We start from the raw sequence: 16,917 nt of genomic DNA, 5'->3' as shown, positions 1-16,917 counted from the left end.
GGTGCTATTGCTACTGCATCAGCACTGTCGCCATAGTGACATATCATGAGATTTATTAAAGAGGACCATTTACAACTCAATGGACGAACGGAGTATAACATACGAAAAACCGAACTCCTGTCAGCTGACACAGAAAATATAAAATTTGTCGAAATTCTTCATGCGGAATCATTGCTAAAAAGTGCAATATAAACGACAATGTAAAAATAGTTCAAGTGAGACTACATACAGCAAAGTAAATAATTGATTTCTGTCCCATTTGACGTATTACGAGGGGGCGTTCAGTGAGTAATGCAACCCATTTTCTTTTTCTGGAAGCAGGTTGGTTTTATGCAGGATTCCAATAAATTATATAATTCCCCACTCTTTTGGGACAAAAATCTATTTTTCAACATGATCTCCGTTCAATACGACGGCCGTACGCCACCTTAGACGGAGGGCCCGAATCTCCTAATGGTCTCCCTCTACTGGTCTAAATCGGAGCCAACGTCTTGCTGCATCAATAACCTCCCCGCCGTCCAAGTACTGCTAACTCGCAGAGTGCACTCTCATTGGGACAAGCAGATGGAAGTCTGAAGGTGCGAGAAACGGGCTTTAGGGTAGATGAGGTAGAACGTTCCAATAGTTCTGAGCTCCTCTGGGGTGCGCAGACTTGTGTGAGGCCTTTCGTTACCACGGTCAAAGAGAGGTTTGTTTGCATTTTTGTGGCTACGAACACGCTGATGTCGTTCCTTCAGTTCCGGAAGGTGGCACGATTAGCAGTTGCTCACTGCAATTATTTTATTTGTTTGTATTAGGTCGGTGCATAAGCTCATAACGCTTTTGTTTTGTATATCAGTATTCGGGTTGCTGTGAGTGTCTTCATCGATTCTTATTCGTTCTCGTAGGTCACTGTTGCTATTTGCGTTTACAAATTGTCGCTTCGTCATCTGGAGGTAGTGAATGAAGCTGTGGACGGTAGAAAATGATGTGCATAGTGGAGAAGTCAGAACATTTCCGACACATTCTTCTGTTTGAGTTCAATACCGGGATGACAACAGCGGAGGCAGTCGTGTATTGGGATAATGTCATTGTGCGGAGCACGGCGAGAAAGTTATTTTGTCGTTTTAAGGGGGATCATTTTGACATTAGCAATTCTCCACGTCCAGGAAGACCTTCAGGGTTGGATGAAGATCGTTTAAACGCAGTAATCCACAGTGATATAAATCATTGTACTCTAGAATTGCCATATGTGATGAACTATGGTCATTCCAGCATCGTGACACATTGGAGAAGGTTCAAAAATCGGGTGCATGGCTATCGCATGCTCTGAGCTAAAATCACTACAATTAGTGGCCGGACATATGTTCATCTCTGTTTGCTCGGCATCAACTGGGTCGCGGACAATCGTGTAGCGTCACCGGTAACGAGAACTGGTGTCTTCATGGAAACATAAGGAACAGAAAGAAATGGCTGAGCTCAAACAAAGCAGCAACTCCCTGTACAAGAACCTGCGCGGGTATACAAAAGATAATGGGACGTACATGGTGGAACAGCGATGGTGTGTTGCACGAAGATTTATTTCCCCAATATGCAACCATTACTGCTGACAGTCAGTGTCAACAACTGAACAATCGAAGAACAACGATCGGAAGACTGCGTAAAGTTATGCTACTAACCCATGATAACGCCTTCCTGCATTCTGCTAAACAGACAGAAAACACTACAGACAAGTTAGCTTGGGAAGTCATTCGGCACCCACCATATTCACCTGACCTTGCGCCCTCAGACTTCCAGCTTTCTCGCTCCCTATCTAACAACCTCCGAGGAACTTATTTTTTCATGCGCTCATATCATGAGTCGCCCAGCGCTTCGCCTCAAAAGTATATTTCTTCAGTCACGGAATCGAGCAATCGTCCCAGCGTTGACAGACTGCTGCAGATAGTAGGAGAATATATTATTGATGATTAAAGTCTCTGTTAAGCGTATGTGACTTGTTTATTAAGGACAGACGTAGAGCAAAAATTATTCCTGTACTCAAACGTAGGTGTATCTCCAAAAATTCTAAAGCTAAAATCGTAAAACTAGAGACTATTATGTGCAACATAATGAGTGATATTCTGTGCAATTTTTGTTTGAAAGTATGCATCGAAATAAATTTTATAATCTGAATTTTTAATTACTGTTGTTTCTGTGATGTACCTTTCCTCGCCAACTAAACAAGCAATAAAATTGCAATTTCACAGCTTACATCTGCATAAGACGTTAATAAAACTTGTGGCACAGATTCTTGGTTGTCACAGTTGCTTTGAAATTTGTCAGTCTCGTATTACCCGGAACTACTCTACTTTTCTCAAATTTTAAGACAGACTTTTTTGTCAGTGAAAAGAAAAAATAAAAGTGCTGTACACGATTATTCAGTAAGTAATTCTTGCCAGATTTCAGGATGTTAGCCTTTAGTACCTGAGAAAAGATACATTACAGCTCAAAAAAGTCAGTTTACGGCTATTCGCACATAAAGTTGTCATTTCAGTTTTTGAAAATATTGCTATAGCTCTATTGACTAATGCTGCCCATATCCATAATCTCTATCCTCTTCGTCGTCTTCCTGGAGTAATCTCTTCCCCTGCCTCCTTTGCCTGCCCAACTTCTGCATTTTCTCAAACATGGTTCAAATCGATCTAAGCATTATGGGACTTACATCTGAGGTCATCAGTGCCCTAGACTTAGAACTACTTAAACCTAACGACATCACACACATCCATGCCCGAGGCAGGATTCGAACCTGCGACCTTAGCAGCAGCAGCGCGGTTCCGGACTGAAGTGCCTAGAACCGCTCGGCTACAGCGGTTGGATGCATTTTCTCTTCTGCTACCTTAGCTTTGTGCAGTTGCTCTTCATCGATGCTTCTGAGTATATTCAGTGTGAATGGAAACCCACATTTCCACTATTGAACACGAGGCAGGCATCACATGCAGCTAACTTCACAATTATTAGGGACACGCATACTGTTTTTGGACAACGCATCCATATAAGGTGATTGTAGCTCTCATTTGTATTCCGTTTTTTTCACAGGTACACATCTTTTTACAGTAGCTCAGGATTGACTGCGAACATGAGAAGTGTTTTTACATCATTTCTGAAACAAAGTGGCAAACCATGTTTGTAGGTGTATGACTTTCCACTAGCTACTGCCTGAAGATATTTGCACCACGACATCTCAGGAAGGGAATGTTAAGGATTATCATTTGTGGAAAATTTGTGAAAGAATATTCCGACTTGGCTTGTTGCATTGTTTTCACGCTATGTAAGTTATCCCTGATAGCTTTTTCTGTAATATATTTGTAAAGTGAAGATTTCCTTGTCTATCAGTTTAACATCTCTCAGAGGCTTTTCATCTTCTAATCTCTTGCCTTTCATTTCCCAATCTGTGAAGTCTACCTGTCATTCGTTTTTGAACAGCCTCCCACACATGCAGCGGTGTGGGGCCTCTTTATCCAGGTACGTCACAATAGATGCACAGATCTGTCTTCACTACAGTGTCCTCCTTCCCCTCCATTGTCAATATCTGCAGCTTCCTCAACAGCTGCTTTCGTGTCGTCCTTGCACTCAACTTAAAGGGCACTGAACAGTGTTCTGGTGTCCACTGAATCTAGTTCTGTCATGTTCATTAAGCCACAAAATAAATTGGTGCCTTCTCTGCCTACAACTATTTCACGGCGTAACACAATCTTGTGTTGGCCTCATACAACTTCCCACCGAGAACAGAAGTCCTGAACTGAACGTCGTAGTTACAGACTACACACAAAATATGTATATTACTTAAAATGCCAATTCTATCACTGCAACCATACAGTCTAAGGCCCTTTGACCCTCAATTACCACATGCACATGAAACGTTATTCATATGGGTAACCATTTATAAGTCAATTAACCTGAATCCACTGGAAAACTCGCCTTTGGAACTGTACACAGCATCAATTCCTTCACTAATTTTCCTCGATGAACTCAGTGACTTTGTCGAAAATTGTCTTTCACACTTAGCACCAGAATCAGTAACGTTGGTACTCAAATTTCCTGTACCTTTTACATGTGAAATTCATTTCCTAGCTTTTTTAGTATGCGTCCGCTGTTGTGACCTATTTCGAGCAAAACAGGTTGTTATATGACAAACTAAAAACGGAAGTAAGTTTGTAGCACTTACTATTAAAAACACCACTTTGTAAACAATGAAACAAGCAAAGATAATGTTTCTCACAGCCTTCCAGACTCACCTGCAGTTCGTTTCGACTGTGTCAAAGAAAAATAAACACACACACAATTTCTCTCTTCGAGAAAACGTGGATCACAGCATAGAGAGAGGGGGCGTGGCTGGCGCAGAGGCCCAAATAAATGTTTTCAAAACATATTTCTAGCCAGAATTAGATTATGAAACTTAGCGATGTTATTCTTAAAGAATCACTCTAATATGATATACAGTAAAAAAATTTGACTTTTTTTTCCCCTACATCTGCCCCTAAACTTACGGTAAAACGCTACCAACTTAAGCACCATCATTGGGGAAATAGTAATTGTGACAGAAAATTATGTTCTTCAACGTGTCTCGTGGCATAAGCTACCTGACAAAAAATTATATCGATAGCTTTGGTGTCCTTACGCTGAAATTATATAACACTGGCATTAATAGCCACGTTTCCAGCCGGAACGCTTCAAAAATTGGGAATTCTGGATTAAATTTAACAATGTTTTAAGCATAGCGACGCTAGAAACTGTCAGGAGATAACAGTGATTCAAAACCAAAGGCTTTCGGGCCTCCCCTCTCACAGACCATCAGAGACGAGGGCGGCATATATATCGCTACGGAGCTGCTCCTGGCACAACTAGGAATTGGCAGCATCGTTGCAGACATGTGGCAGCTATATAACAGAACATCTATTTCTGTGAGTGGTCCTGAATTGTCCTGTAAATTCACTTCGCATTTGCACTCTAATTCCACTTTAATGATTCAAGGAACAAATCCTTATTTACGATGGGAACTTAGATAGAACATTTAATACTTAAAGTAAAGGAATGCTACTTTTCACATGAATAACAACTGTTCTTATCTTTCTTTAGCGTTCCATTATGAGGCCCAGAGATCAAAATCACAGTGAGAGAGACCCACTGCCAGCAAAATCTCGTTAGCTGAGTGGTTCTGAATGTGTCTTAAGGTGCAATGGCGTTGTGAGTTGTCATTTCTATTCGCGGTGAAGACAGGTGTAATCAATGTTCTTATTTTTCGTTTTATATAATGGACCTGCAAATTTTTTAGAACAAATACTTCAACGAAATCTGAAGGAAAATCTTTACACTTTAAGTGCACAAGCTCGTCTCAGTAAGATGTGTTACTGGTCAGATGCCTGCTTTGCGATTTCTAAGCTGCTTCACTATAAAAACTTACCTGAAGTGATCCGAATCGACCGTTAAAGATAAGAATTTGAGTTTCGGCCGCCACTTAGAACCCACATGCCAGGGAGATACTTACAAAGACAACATGCTGATCAGTAAGTGCTGAACCTGAGACGTCCCCTTAGAAAAATTAATGAATTTCTGTGCTGGTAAACTCCTTACGTTATTGATTTTCAAATAGCTGAGCAAAACTGAACGTACTCAGACATTTCGCTCTTTACCTAATCTGATTAACACTAAACTGACACACAATATTTTTTAGCGCAACGCAATCTGACTTTCAATCATCCCTACAAAAGAATGGCCCAGACTAACATCAACCTATATCTTTCACAAATGACTGACCTCACAAAAATCTTTGTTACTCGAACTACTGCAATACAGCGAGTGCCACAATGTATTTACCTTAATAGTGTTCAAAAGTGTATATATATATAATCAGTCCATGATATCCAATATTACAAATTTACTGTTTCTGATGGACACGCGTCCGGATCATCCGCTCTCAAAAATCCGCCATCTCACTTCCCCACATCCACCACTACTGGCGGCAAATGGCGGCTCACCTCCAACTGCCCAACACTACAATAGCAAACAACAATGCAAACCAGCCACAGACTGCACACAGCACAGCCAGTGATTTTCATACAGAGCGCTGCGTGGCGTTACCAATAAAAAAACCTAAGCAGCCTACTTACAAACCTCTGCAACAGCAATTAAGCACACACTGCAGGTGTGCGCTTATGCAGGGTCTTATCATCTTCCTTCCATTTCGGGTGGATTACAAATTGGCGATTTCGTTTGTTTCGATGTCAGTGAACAACTTAAATATCATATTCGAACATCGTTAAGTTCCCCTTAATTCCATCCGTGGACATCAAAATGAGCAATGTGTCTACATTGCTATAGGCATTCACTGCGATGTGTTCCCACGGTTTATCAGATTCATCTACTGTAAGGAATCGAACGATGACGTTAAAACACACACCACAGTTATTCTCTCTGATTTGAAGGAAACACACGAACTCCTAACAAAAAACGTTGGATGAAGAGTTGCCTGTAAAAGGAAAACAAATGAAGCAGCATTGAACAATATAGTGAGATATTTCAACTGAATCACAAACTACAAAATTAATTTTGAGCCATAGTCATATCTTGCATATTAATGCGATAAGACTCATATTAAACTGAGTCGACTGCCCCCGTTGCTATCGAGCGTGAAATGCAAATCGTATCCATTCTATTTTTGCAGCATTTGTCAACAACAGTAAAGCATTTTACTCTACCAGTAGTTGGCGCTTTCGACAAAGGGCGAGGTAGCGCTACGCTACCACCGCCGCAGCCGCTGCTGGATACCAGCAAATGCGTTTTTGATGGCTCTGGTGCATGAGGTATTCAGTGGCTGATAGTCTGCCAAGAAATCTGTCGCAGAAATGTTACTGGACAGAACTGTTGTATGGAGCGTCAGAGTGAAAGGCATCTATCATTGTACTCATGACCAGCTTTCAGACGAATGCGCTATAAAACTTCATACAACTAGTGGTCTCGATCGACAAACGTTGCATTCACATGACATGTAGGTTACAACTAGACCAGAGAAGCAGACGACGCAGAACAATTTGAGCAGAAGGCAGTACACAAAGGAATTAAAGACATTAGTTGCCAGTGGGCGTTGCTTTTTATCAATGGAGCAGACTGCTACGCCGTCCAGGTGGTCACCACAACCGCACGGCTACCCTAGCACGCCTCCTGTCACATTAAAATTCTCAGTTTACACCACACACCACTGCACACTACCCACCCTGCTCATTGCCCTCATTACTCGCCGTATCTCGCAGATTCCCGTAACAGTTGGAGCTTAGTGTGCATTTGCGCTGAAGGGATCATTGGCTGTCATAGCCTTAGTTATACATTTGTTGTGTGTATTCTTTCGGACATGTCTAAAAGAATAGACACCAACATAACCCGAAGATGATACTTCCTCCAGGAACTGTCTGAGCCTGCAGTGTTGCCAGTCTGCGCAGGCAGCCAGACTTAATGAATTATGAGGGTGGCCAGTTTATTTATCTCAAGTCGTGATCGACGCGTACTTAGATTATATTTATGCTGCAACCTCCCTGCTGGCACCTCACTGGTCGTAGGGAGCCTCGTTACACTTACACACAGCCTCGCTGCTTACACATCGCTGCTCTGTGGTCGCACGGTATCTCGCTCTCACATTAGAAACGTATACGCTGCAGTGGTTCGCATTGCCAATTGAGTGGATCACTTACAGGACATTATGTAAAGCAAAAACAGTATTCTGTGCTTTGTCTGATCGAGTAGTGATTCTTTTGCTTCTAAAATGTACTTATTGACAATGAGAGAGTAGACGGTGCATGGATTAACCATTTGAGTGTAGATTATCCACATTGCAGATACCTTCACCAGTTCTATTAAAAGCTCAAAAATTTTCCAGAGCACTTTTTCAGAGAGTTACGAATGTCTTAACAAATTTTGGAGTTCCTTCCAGTCCAATAACATTTAAGGTTCTGATCCAAAATTATTAGCACGATACTTCACACTCTACATCTGCCACTTCGAAATTTCCGCAATGATTTTATACTGAAAAAAAAAAGATTAGATGAAACCAAACATGTAATTACCAAAATTTATTACAACCTGCATTATCCATCATGAAGGAGCTTGATCTATATACCCCTGGTCCCAGATGCTTCTGTGTCCAAAATTTGGTGAAATAAATTCCTATTTAAAAATCGTTACTTACAGCTGTCACAATATTACTGCCCCCCCTGCGGGTCCGGGGTAAGAATAGGCCCGAGGTATTCCTGCCTGTCGTAAGAGGCGACTAAAAGGAGTTTCAACCGTTTCGGCCTTCATTGTGATGGTCCCCCTTGGGGTTTGACCTCCTTTTTTTTTTCAAAATTCTACAGAAGTATGAGCCTTGTGGGGAAGGACGTCTTACGTGGTGAATCATTGGTCCTCAGTGCACTAAGACCTTGGCACTCAGCATTGTAACGGCGTTGTAACCATACCCACTATTCTTCAAGTTGCGCCTAAGCGCCTGATGGGTTGTGCAAGTTACGCCCATAGTGCGTCCCCATCTGCACCTACGATCATGATGGACTTTCCATGGCACCCGAAATCCAGCACGGTAGCCAGCCCATTGTGGTGAGGTTGTCATGTACCCTCTAGGTTGTAGCCCCCTGACAACACAGGGATCGTACTGCCGATACCTGAGCTGCACCCTCCCCACGTCGGCCAAGGAGTAGATGCCCAACTCCTTGGGGCATCAGGACTCCCGGCAACGGTCATCCTGCCAGGTGGCCCTTGCTGAGGCTGGGTGGCGCCCATGGGGAGAGCCCCTGGTCGGAGTGGGTGGTATCGGGGCGGACGTTTAGCAGATGAAACGTCAACACGTATCAGGTCGCTCTGCGGCCGAGTCTTTTAAAAAGAAAGGTACTGTCTCTGGTTCTCCTGCCCTTTCCCCCTTGGCCACTCCCTGGGAGGAAGGACAGGCCAGCCGGCTTGGGGCGAAGTACTTCCCCTGCTATTTGGTCTGTTCTCGAACTGATGGGGGGGACGTTCGCCACCTCCAAGCGCATGTTCTTTGTTCAGCACATCAAGGACATCTTCGGGGAAATCGAGGCTCTCAGTAAAATGCGTTCGGGGTCTGTTCTTATAAAGACCACCTCCGCCACATAGTCGGCGGCGCTCCAGGCGTGCGACCGACTAGGGGCATCCCAGTGTCCATTGTCCCGCATCTGGCACTGAACAGGACACGGGGTTATTTTTCATCGGGACCTCCTGCTGCAATCTGATCAGGAGCTCAGGGCCAACCTGGAGCGCCGAGGCGTGCATTTCGTCCGGCGAGTCCAGCGCGGCCCCAAAGACCGTCGCATCGACACTGGGGCCTTTATCCTCGCCTTCGAGGGAGACGTTCTCCCGGAGAAGGTAAAGGTGATGTGGTACTGGTGCGACGTGCGACCTTACGTCCCGCCTCCTCTGCCACAGGGGCCACCCTTCCTCCTCCTCCTCCTCCTCCTCCTCCTCCTCCTCCCCCCCCCCACCGCCTCAGAAGCGATCCTCTTCTCAGGCGTCCATCGGGGAAACGTATCGGACCCTGGCTTCCGAGGTCCGGCGTTCCAAAACGGACCCCGCGCGTGAGGAGCTTCTTCGGGTCCAGCCCACCATCCCTGTGCCTCCTCGGACTTCCAAGAAGGCCTCCAAGAAGAAGTCTCTATCCCCCTCTCCATCCCGGCGCGTTTCGTCTGACGCTCCATCCGTGAGTCGCTGCTCCTGGCCGTCCTCAGTTTCGCCGGGACACTCTGCTGCCAGGCGCTCAGCTGGCCTCTCGTCGGCAAATGATGCTGCCCCTCATACGCAACCCAGGACAGCGGCTGCAGCTGGCGACGACTCGATGCAACAGAATTCGCCTCCCGCCGGTTGTAGCGTTGTTCCCTCGAAACCTGGCCCTCTGCGGCCGTCGAGGTGACCAGCTCTTCCCCCGTCTCGTTCCCCCCTTTTCTTTTGACTAGCGATGGGTTTGTTACATTGGAACATAAGAGGTATTCGATCTAATCGGGAGGAATTACAACTGCTCCTCCACCTGCACTGTCCGCTCGTCCTTGGTCTCCAGGAAACCAAGTTGCGCCCAACTGACCGTATTGCCTTTACCCACTATACCTCGGAGCGGTATGACCTCACCCCTGTGGATGGTATCCCAGCTGATGGTGGGGTCATGTTGCTCGTTTGGGACGATGTCTATTACCATCCCATCCCATTGACCACCCCACTCCAAGCAATAGCTGTCGGTATTACTCTTTCTGCTTGTACTTTCCAGTTTGTACCATCTACACTCCATCGTCATCTGCTGTTAGTCGGGCTGACATGATGCACCTGATCGTTCAGCTTCCCCCGCCGTTTTTATTGTTTGGCGACTTCAATGCCCATCATCCCCTTTGGGGCTCTCCTGCATCCTGTCAAAGAGGCTCCCTCTTAGCGGATGTCTTCAACCATCTCAGTCTTGTCTGTGTCAATACTGGCGCCCCGACTTTCCTCTCAGACTCTACTCATACCTACTCCCACTTGGACCTTTCGATCTGTTCTACCATTATTGCCCGTTGGTTCGAGTGGTATGTCCGTTCTGACACCGAGCGACCACTTCCCCTGTGTCGTTCGTCTCCTGCACCACACCCCATCCCCACTTCCTTCGAGCTGGAACATACCGAAAGCTGACTGGGGACTTTACTCCTCCCTGGCGACCTTCCCAGACCACGATTTTCTCAGTTGTGACAGTCAGGTCGAATACTTCACGGCTGTTATCGTCAATGCTGCCGAACGTTCCATTCCTCGTACTACCTCTTCTTCACGTCGCGTTTCCGTCCCCTGGTGGAATTAGGCTTGTAGAAACGCTATCCATGCTCGACGACGTGCTTTACGCACCTTTCGCCGCCATCCTACGTCGGCGAATTGTATTGGATACAAACGACTCCGAGCGCAATGCTGTAGAGTCATCAAAGACAGCAAAAAGCTTGTTGGGCCTCTTTGACCAGCTCCTTTAACAGATTTACTCCATCTTCTGTCGTTTGGGGCGGCCTGCGCCGGCTGTCGGGCATTAAGGCCCACTCCTCGGTACCTGGCCTGACCTCGGGTAATGAGGTCCTTGTTGATCCTGTGGCTGTCTCCAACGCACGGCGACCTTCCTTCCACTCGCTGAATCCGGAAACTTATAATGCCCCCTTTACTATGCGGGAACTCGAACGTGCGCTTGCACTCTCCCGGTCCTCTGCTCCGGGGCCAGATGCCATTGACGTTCAGATGCTGGCACACCTTTCTCTGGCGGGCAAAAGCTTCCTTGTTCGTACCTGCAATCGCGTCTGGACCGAAGGTCAGGTCCCCATGCGTTGGCGTGACGCTGTCGTTGTTCCTATACCCAAACCCGGGAAGGATAGACACCTTCCTTCTAGTTACCGCCCCATTTCTGTTACAAGCTGTGTCTGTAAGGTGATGGAGCGCATGGTTAATGCTCGGTTAGTCTGGATTCTTGAATCTCGACGACTACTTACTAATGTCCAATGCGGCTTTCGTCGCCGCCGCTCCGCTGTTGACCACCTTGTGACCTTGTCGACAATCATCACGAACAACTTTTTGCGAAGGCACCAAACGGTAGCCGTGTTCTTCGATTTGGAGAAGGCTTATGATACCTGTTGGAGAGGAGGTATCCTCCGCACTATGCACAGGTGGGGCCTACGTGGTCGCCTGCCCCTTTTTATTGATTCCTTTTTAACGGATCGAAAGTTTATGGTACGTGTGGGTTCCGTATTGTCAGACAGCTTCCTCCAGGAGAAGGGAGTGCCTCAGGGCTCCGTCTTGAGCGTAGCCCTTTTTGCCATCGCGATCAATCCAATTATGGATTGCATTCCACCTAATGTCTCAGGCTCTCACTTTGTCGATGACTTCGCGATCTACTGCAGTGCCCAGGGAACATGCCTCCTGGAGCACTTCCCTCAGCGTTGTCTAGACAGCCTCTACTCATGGAGCGCGGCAAATGGCTTCCGGTTCTCTGAAGAGAAAACGGTTTGTATCAACTTTTGGCGATATAAAGCGTTCCTTCCACCATCCTTACATCTCGGTCCCATTGTTCTCCCATTTGTGGAAACAACTAAGTTTCTAGAGCTCACATTGGACAGGAAACTTTGTTGGTCTCCGCACGTCCCTTATTTGGCAGCCCGTTGTACACATTCCCTTAATGTCCTCAGAGTTCTTAGAGGTTTATCTTGGGGAGTGGATCGCACTGTCCTGCTTCGCTTGTATCAGTCCATAGTCCGATCGAAGCTGGATTATGGGAGCTTCATCTACTCGTCTGCTCGGCCATCGCTCTTACTCTGTCTCAACTCCATCCACCATCGGGGGTTACGTCTTGCGACCGGAGTCTTCTACACTAGTCCCGTCGAGAGTCTTTATGCTGAAGCTGCCGAATTACCATTGACCTACCGGCGCAACATACTGCTGTGTCGGTATGCCTGCCAGCTGTTGCCAATGCACGAACACCCCTCTTATCGGTCCTTCTTCGCCGATTCTCTCGACCGCCAGTACGGGTTGTATGTGTTTGCCCTGCTGCCCCCTGGAGTCCGCTTCCATCGCCTGCTTCGACAATTGGATTTTGCTCTCCCTACCACCTTCAGAGAGGGTGAGAGCCGACACCACCTTGGCTCCAGGCTCAGGTTCATATTTATCTCGACCTCAGCTCACTCCCAAAGGAGGGTACTCAGGCTGCAGTGTATTGCCCACGGTTTGTCGAACTTCGTGCTCGACTTGCCGGTCACACCTTTATTTACACCGATGGCTCCAAAACTGACGATAGTGTCGGCTGTGCCTTTGTCATCGGGGCAGTCACCTTTAAATACCGCCTCCTCGACCAATGTTCTAGCTTTACGGCCGAGCTTTTTGCTCTCCATCAGGCCGTTCAGTATGCCCGCTGCCACCGCCATTCATCGTATGTACTCTGCTTTGATTCCCTCAGTGCTCTTCAGAGCCTTGGAGCTCCCTATCCGGTGCACGCCTTGGTGCAACGGATCCAGCAGTCCCTCCATTCTTTCGCTGATAATGGTTCTCCTGTCAGCTTTCTGTGGGTGTCCGGACGTGTAGGAGTGCCTGGGAATGAGGCTGCTGATGCTGCAGCAAAGGCTGCAGTCCTCCTGCCTCGGCCAGCCTCCCATTGTGTCCCATCATCTGACGTTCGTGGGGTTGTTTGTAAGAGGCTTGTGTCGTTATGGTGGGATGCTTGGTCATCCCCCCAAGGAAACAAGCTCCAGGCAGTAAAACCGCTCCCAACTGCTTTGACAACCTCCTCCCAACCATCTCGGCGAGAAGAGGTCCTTCTGACCAGGTTGCGGATTGGGCATTGCCGGTTTAGCCACCGCTACCTGCTCTCCGGTGACCCAGCCCCGCAGTGCCCTTGTGGTCAAGCATTAACAGTGCGCCATGTTTTATTGTCGTGTCCCCGCTTTAGTCAATCTCGTGTTGTCCTGTCCCTGCCATCTACTTTACCGGATATTTTAGCTGATGACGCTCGAGCAGCTGTTCGTGTTCTGCGTTTTATAACTTTGACTGGCTTGTCCAAAGACATCTAACTTTTTTACTTATTTTATTTGTATCTTTGTCAGGACTTTCTGGTGTCTCCCCCCTCCACTTGAGTTTTACTAGATTCCATGTGCTCTAACAATTGTTACTGGACGCTAATGACCTCAGTAGTTGAGCGCCATTAAACACCACAAAAAAAAAACATTACTGCTTGCCTATGGTGGTTTCATTGGAAGGATACTGAGACGTTACATACACTCTCTCTCTAGATAGACTATTTACAAAGTTTCGTATGTGACTTCCCAATATCCTACCAATGAAATCAACCCACGCGGACAGAATGTGATAATTGTAACTAATGATTTTTAAACGAACTTATTTCAACCATTTTTGGACGCAAAGCTATCTGAAACCGGAAGCATACTGATCATCATAAACACTTCGTGATGGATTATATTAGGTGTAACAGGTTTCTGGTAATTAGTTCCTCTCTTACACTTAATTTACCGTTTCCTTTTTTTCGTTAGAACATCAGCACAAATATCTCGAAGTGAGAGATTTATTGCACCAAGTAAACATTTATAAAAACTGACTAAATGTTACTCCGGACTGAATAGACGTACGAGCTGCATCTCAGCAAAAAGTACGTTGATGTATAGGGTTGAATTTTATTATCTTAATCTATTCTCGTTCAGTATTATTTAAAATTGAAACATTTGTTGCGACGTTCATAACTACCTCAAAATGTGCTCTGGATAATTTTCAGCTGTTCTTGTAACTTGTAAACTATTTGTATTATGGGCGATTTACATATAAACGGTTTTCAATAAGAACATCATTAGTATGAACGACCACTGTTGTTGTCGTCCGACGATGCACAGAACACAGTTTCTGCTTCAAAGACTAAAAGTAATCGACTCAGCTAACCACGTGCACAGCCACAAGGTACGTCTTCATCTACATAGATACTCCGCAAGCCACGGTACGGTGCACGGTGGAGGTTACACTGTACCATTACTAGTAATTCCCTTTCTTGTTCCACTCGCAAACAAATGTAGAGAAAAACTGTTTGCGTGCCTCCGTATGATCCATAATTTCTCGAATTTTATGTTCGTGGTCGTTATGTGCAGTGTATGTTGGTGGCGGTAGAGTCGTTCGGCACTCAGCTTCAAACGCCGGCTCCGTAAATTTTCTTAAGTGTTTGTGCAAAGGACGGCTTCCCTCCAGGGATTACAATTTGAGTTCCCAAACTATCTCTCTAACAGTTGCGTGTTATTCAAACATACCGGTAAGAAACCTAGCGGCCCGCCTTCAAATTACTTGGATGTCTTCCTTCACTCCGAACCAGTACAGATACCAAACACTCGAGCAGTACTCAACACTAGATCGTACCCGCATCCTATACGCGCTCTCATTTGCAGGTGAACCACTCTTTCGTAAGAATGCTCGTTTCATTTCATATCGCTTTGCAACGTTATGCCCAGATATTTAAACAACAGGACTGTGTCAAGCGCGACACTAGTAATACTGTAACCGAACATTCTTCCCACTCACTCACATCCACATCACCTCGCCTGCCGCCACTTAGTTCACCTGTCACCGCTGCTCTGACTGACAAGCCACACCTTGTTGCAGGCTGCGGTGCTGCTGCTAGCCCAGCTGGCAACGGCAGCTTGTGAGTCAGGGCGCAGAAAGACGGCCACTGCTCCAAGGGCAGAGGACGAGCCGTTCTGCCTGCAGGAGTGCATCAGCGGAGAAATGTCAGCCGAGGGCTTCGACGCCACCTGGGTAGGAGGTGAGTGTCAGACAGCGGCCAGCTGTGGCCTGTTATTGCTGTTGGTTTCAGACACTCGTGGGAAACAAATGTGCTCATCTCAAGACTAGACCTAGGCACCCGTTTCTGCATAAAAAGAAATTCCAACCTCCGTACTTGTACGCCTATGTAACTATCTAGCTACTCACCATGTTTTGTGTAACAGAGGGTATGTAGTGCACCATTATCGTTTCCGCCTCCCCCTCCTATTTTATAAGGGGACGTTAGACAAGTTTCTGTAATTGTAGCACCATAGTCATTATGTAAGAACTAAACAGTAAGCGTATAGTTTTCCTGTACTTACAAAAATTAGCTTATAAATACCTTTAGGAGATACAGCTACGTGGCTTATTGAAAATGGTGTCTTAACTTACAATGTTTCTCACATGTGCACCATTTGTTGGCTATAGAACGTCTGGGCGATACTCAATTTTTCTCCGTCTCTTCGCCAGTATGTCTTTCTTCACTGCCTTTACAGTATCCTGTATTCGTGTCGTAAGAGTTCACACATCATACACAGGTGGGCAGAACAGTTAGTGCTTAATATAACCCGACAAAAATGTCTGAGCGTTTCCTGCGGTGGTCGTAGTGGCTACTAATACTCATCTCTGCCGATCCGTCTATCCAGAAAGATTTCATCCAAAACGCACAAACCTCAATGTAGTTATGTTCCATGTTGTTCAAACTCTACCCATGGCCGAAGTTCATGTAATTGAGATGCAACATAGTAAACTGTTGCGGTAATAATGGGCTCAGTTAAAAAGAATGGTCCAATAATTGTTTTATGCGTTAGGCCACATCACGCATTCACTTTCAGACTACCCCTTATATGCTGTACCGATATATGTTGGATCTCTCCGACTCCCTGACTGGGGTACCACTATATGTGGGGTCTCTCCAACCCCGAGATGGCAACATTGTCTCTTCCCTTTAGGGGAGGTGTGAAAAGTCGCTTAATCGGAAAAAAATATCTCTAAGGCAGTCATCTGCATCGAATCGTCTCATTATATTGTTAGCAAATAATCGCTTCTAGGCCTATCGTCTGGCTCAAAACTTGCAGGAGTTACACTTTGTACGCAGGGAAACGCAGCCGTTTGTGAAAAATCATAATCACAGTACTCTTAGACACGCCTCATTCTCTGGAAAGACGACACGTCGATTTCCGCGGACGACGCTGAAATACTGTACTCATGGTATCAACAGCACGTCATTCGCTACTACATGCACATCTATACTTCCCGGGTCACTTCACGGTGTGTGGTGGAAGATAAGCATTTATATGGGCTCGAATCTCTCTGATTCTGTCTTCATGGTCTTTGCGCGAGATACACTTTGCAGAAAACAGTATATTGGTTGACTCTTCGAGGATCCTACACTCTCGGAACTGTGACCATAACGTGATGAATAGCGCCTCTCTCACTCCGCCTGCCACTGCAGTTGGCTGAGCATCTCCATAACGTTTACGCGCTTGCTAAATGAATCTCTAACGAAACGTGCTGCTCTTCTTTGGATATTCTCTTTCTTTCTCGGTCCTGTCTGGTACGAAACACGTCCTGACGAGCAATATTAAAGTATTGGTCGCACGATTGTTT

General features: G+C 45.9%; 1 protein-coding gene across 1 annotated transcript in view; it reads left to right on the top strand.

Annotated features, from left to right (window-relative positions):
- LOC124798316 (venom dipeptidyl peptidase 4-like) overlaps positions 1–16,917 on the top strand; it is a 318,770-nt gene that overhangs the window by 48,783 nt on the left and 253,070 nt on the right. The window contains exon 2 of the mRNA XM_047261654.1: positions 15,148–15,307. Coding sequence (XP_047117610.1) covers positions 15,148–15,307 — 160 coding nt within the window. The remainder of the gene's footprint in view (positions 1–15,147; positions 15,308–16,917) is intronic.

This window comes from Schistocerca piceifrons, chromosome 5, assembly GCF_021461385.2.
Source record: "Schistocerca piceifrons isolate TAMUIC-IGC-003096 chromosome 5, iqSchPice1.1, whole genome shotgun sequence".
NCBI classification, from domain to species: domain Eukaryota; kingdom Metazoa; phylum Arthropoda; class Insecta; order Orthoptera; family Acrididae; genus Schistocerca; species Schistocerca piceifrons.
Note: the sequence above shows the minus strand (reverse complement) of the source record. Positions and strands in the feature narration are given on the sequence as shown.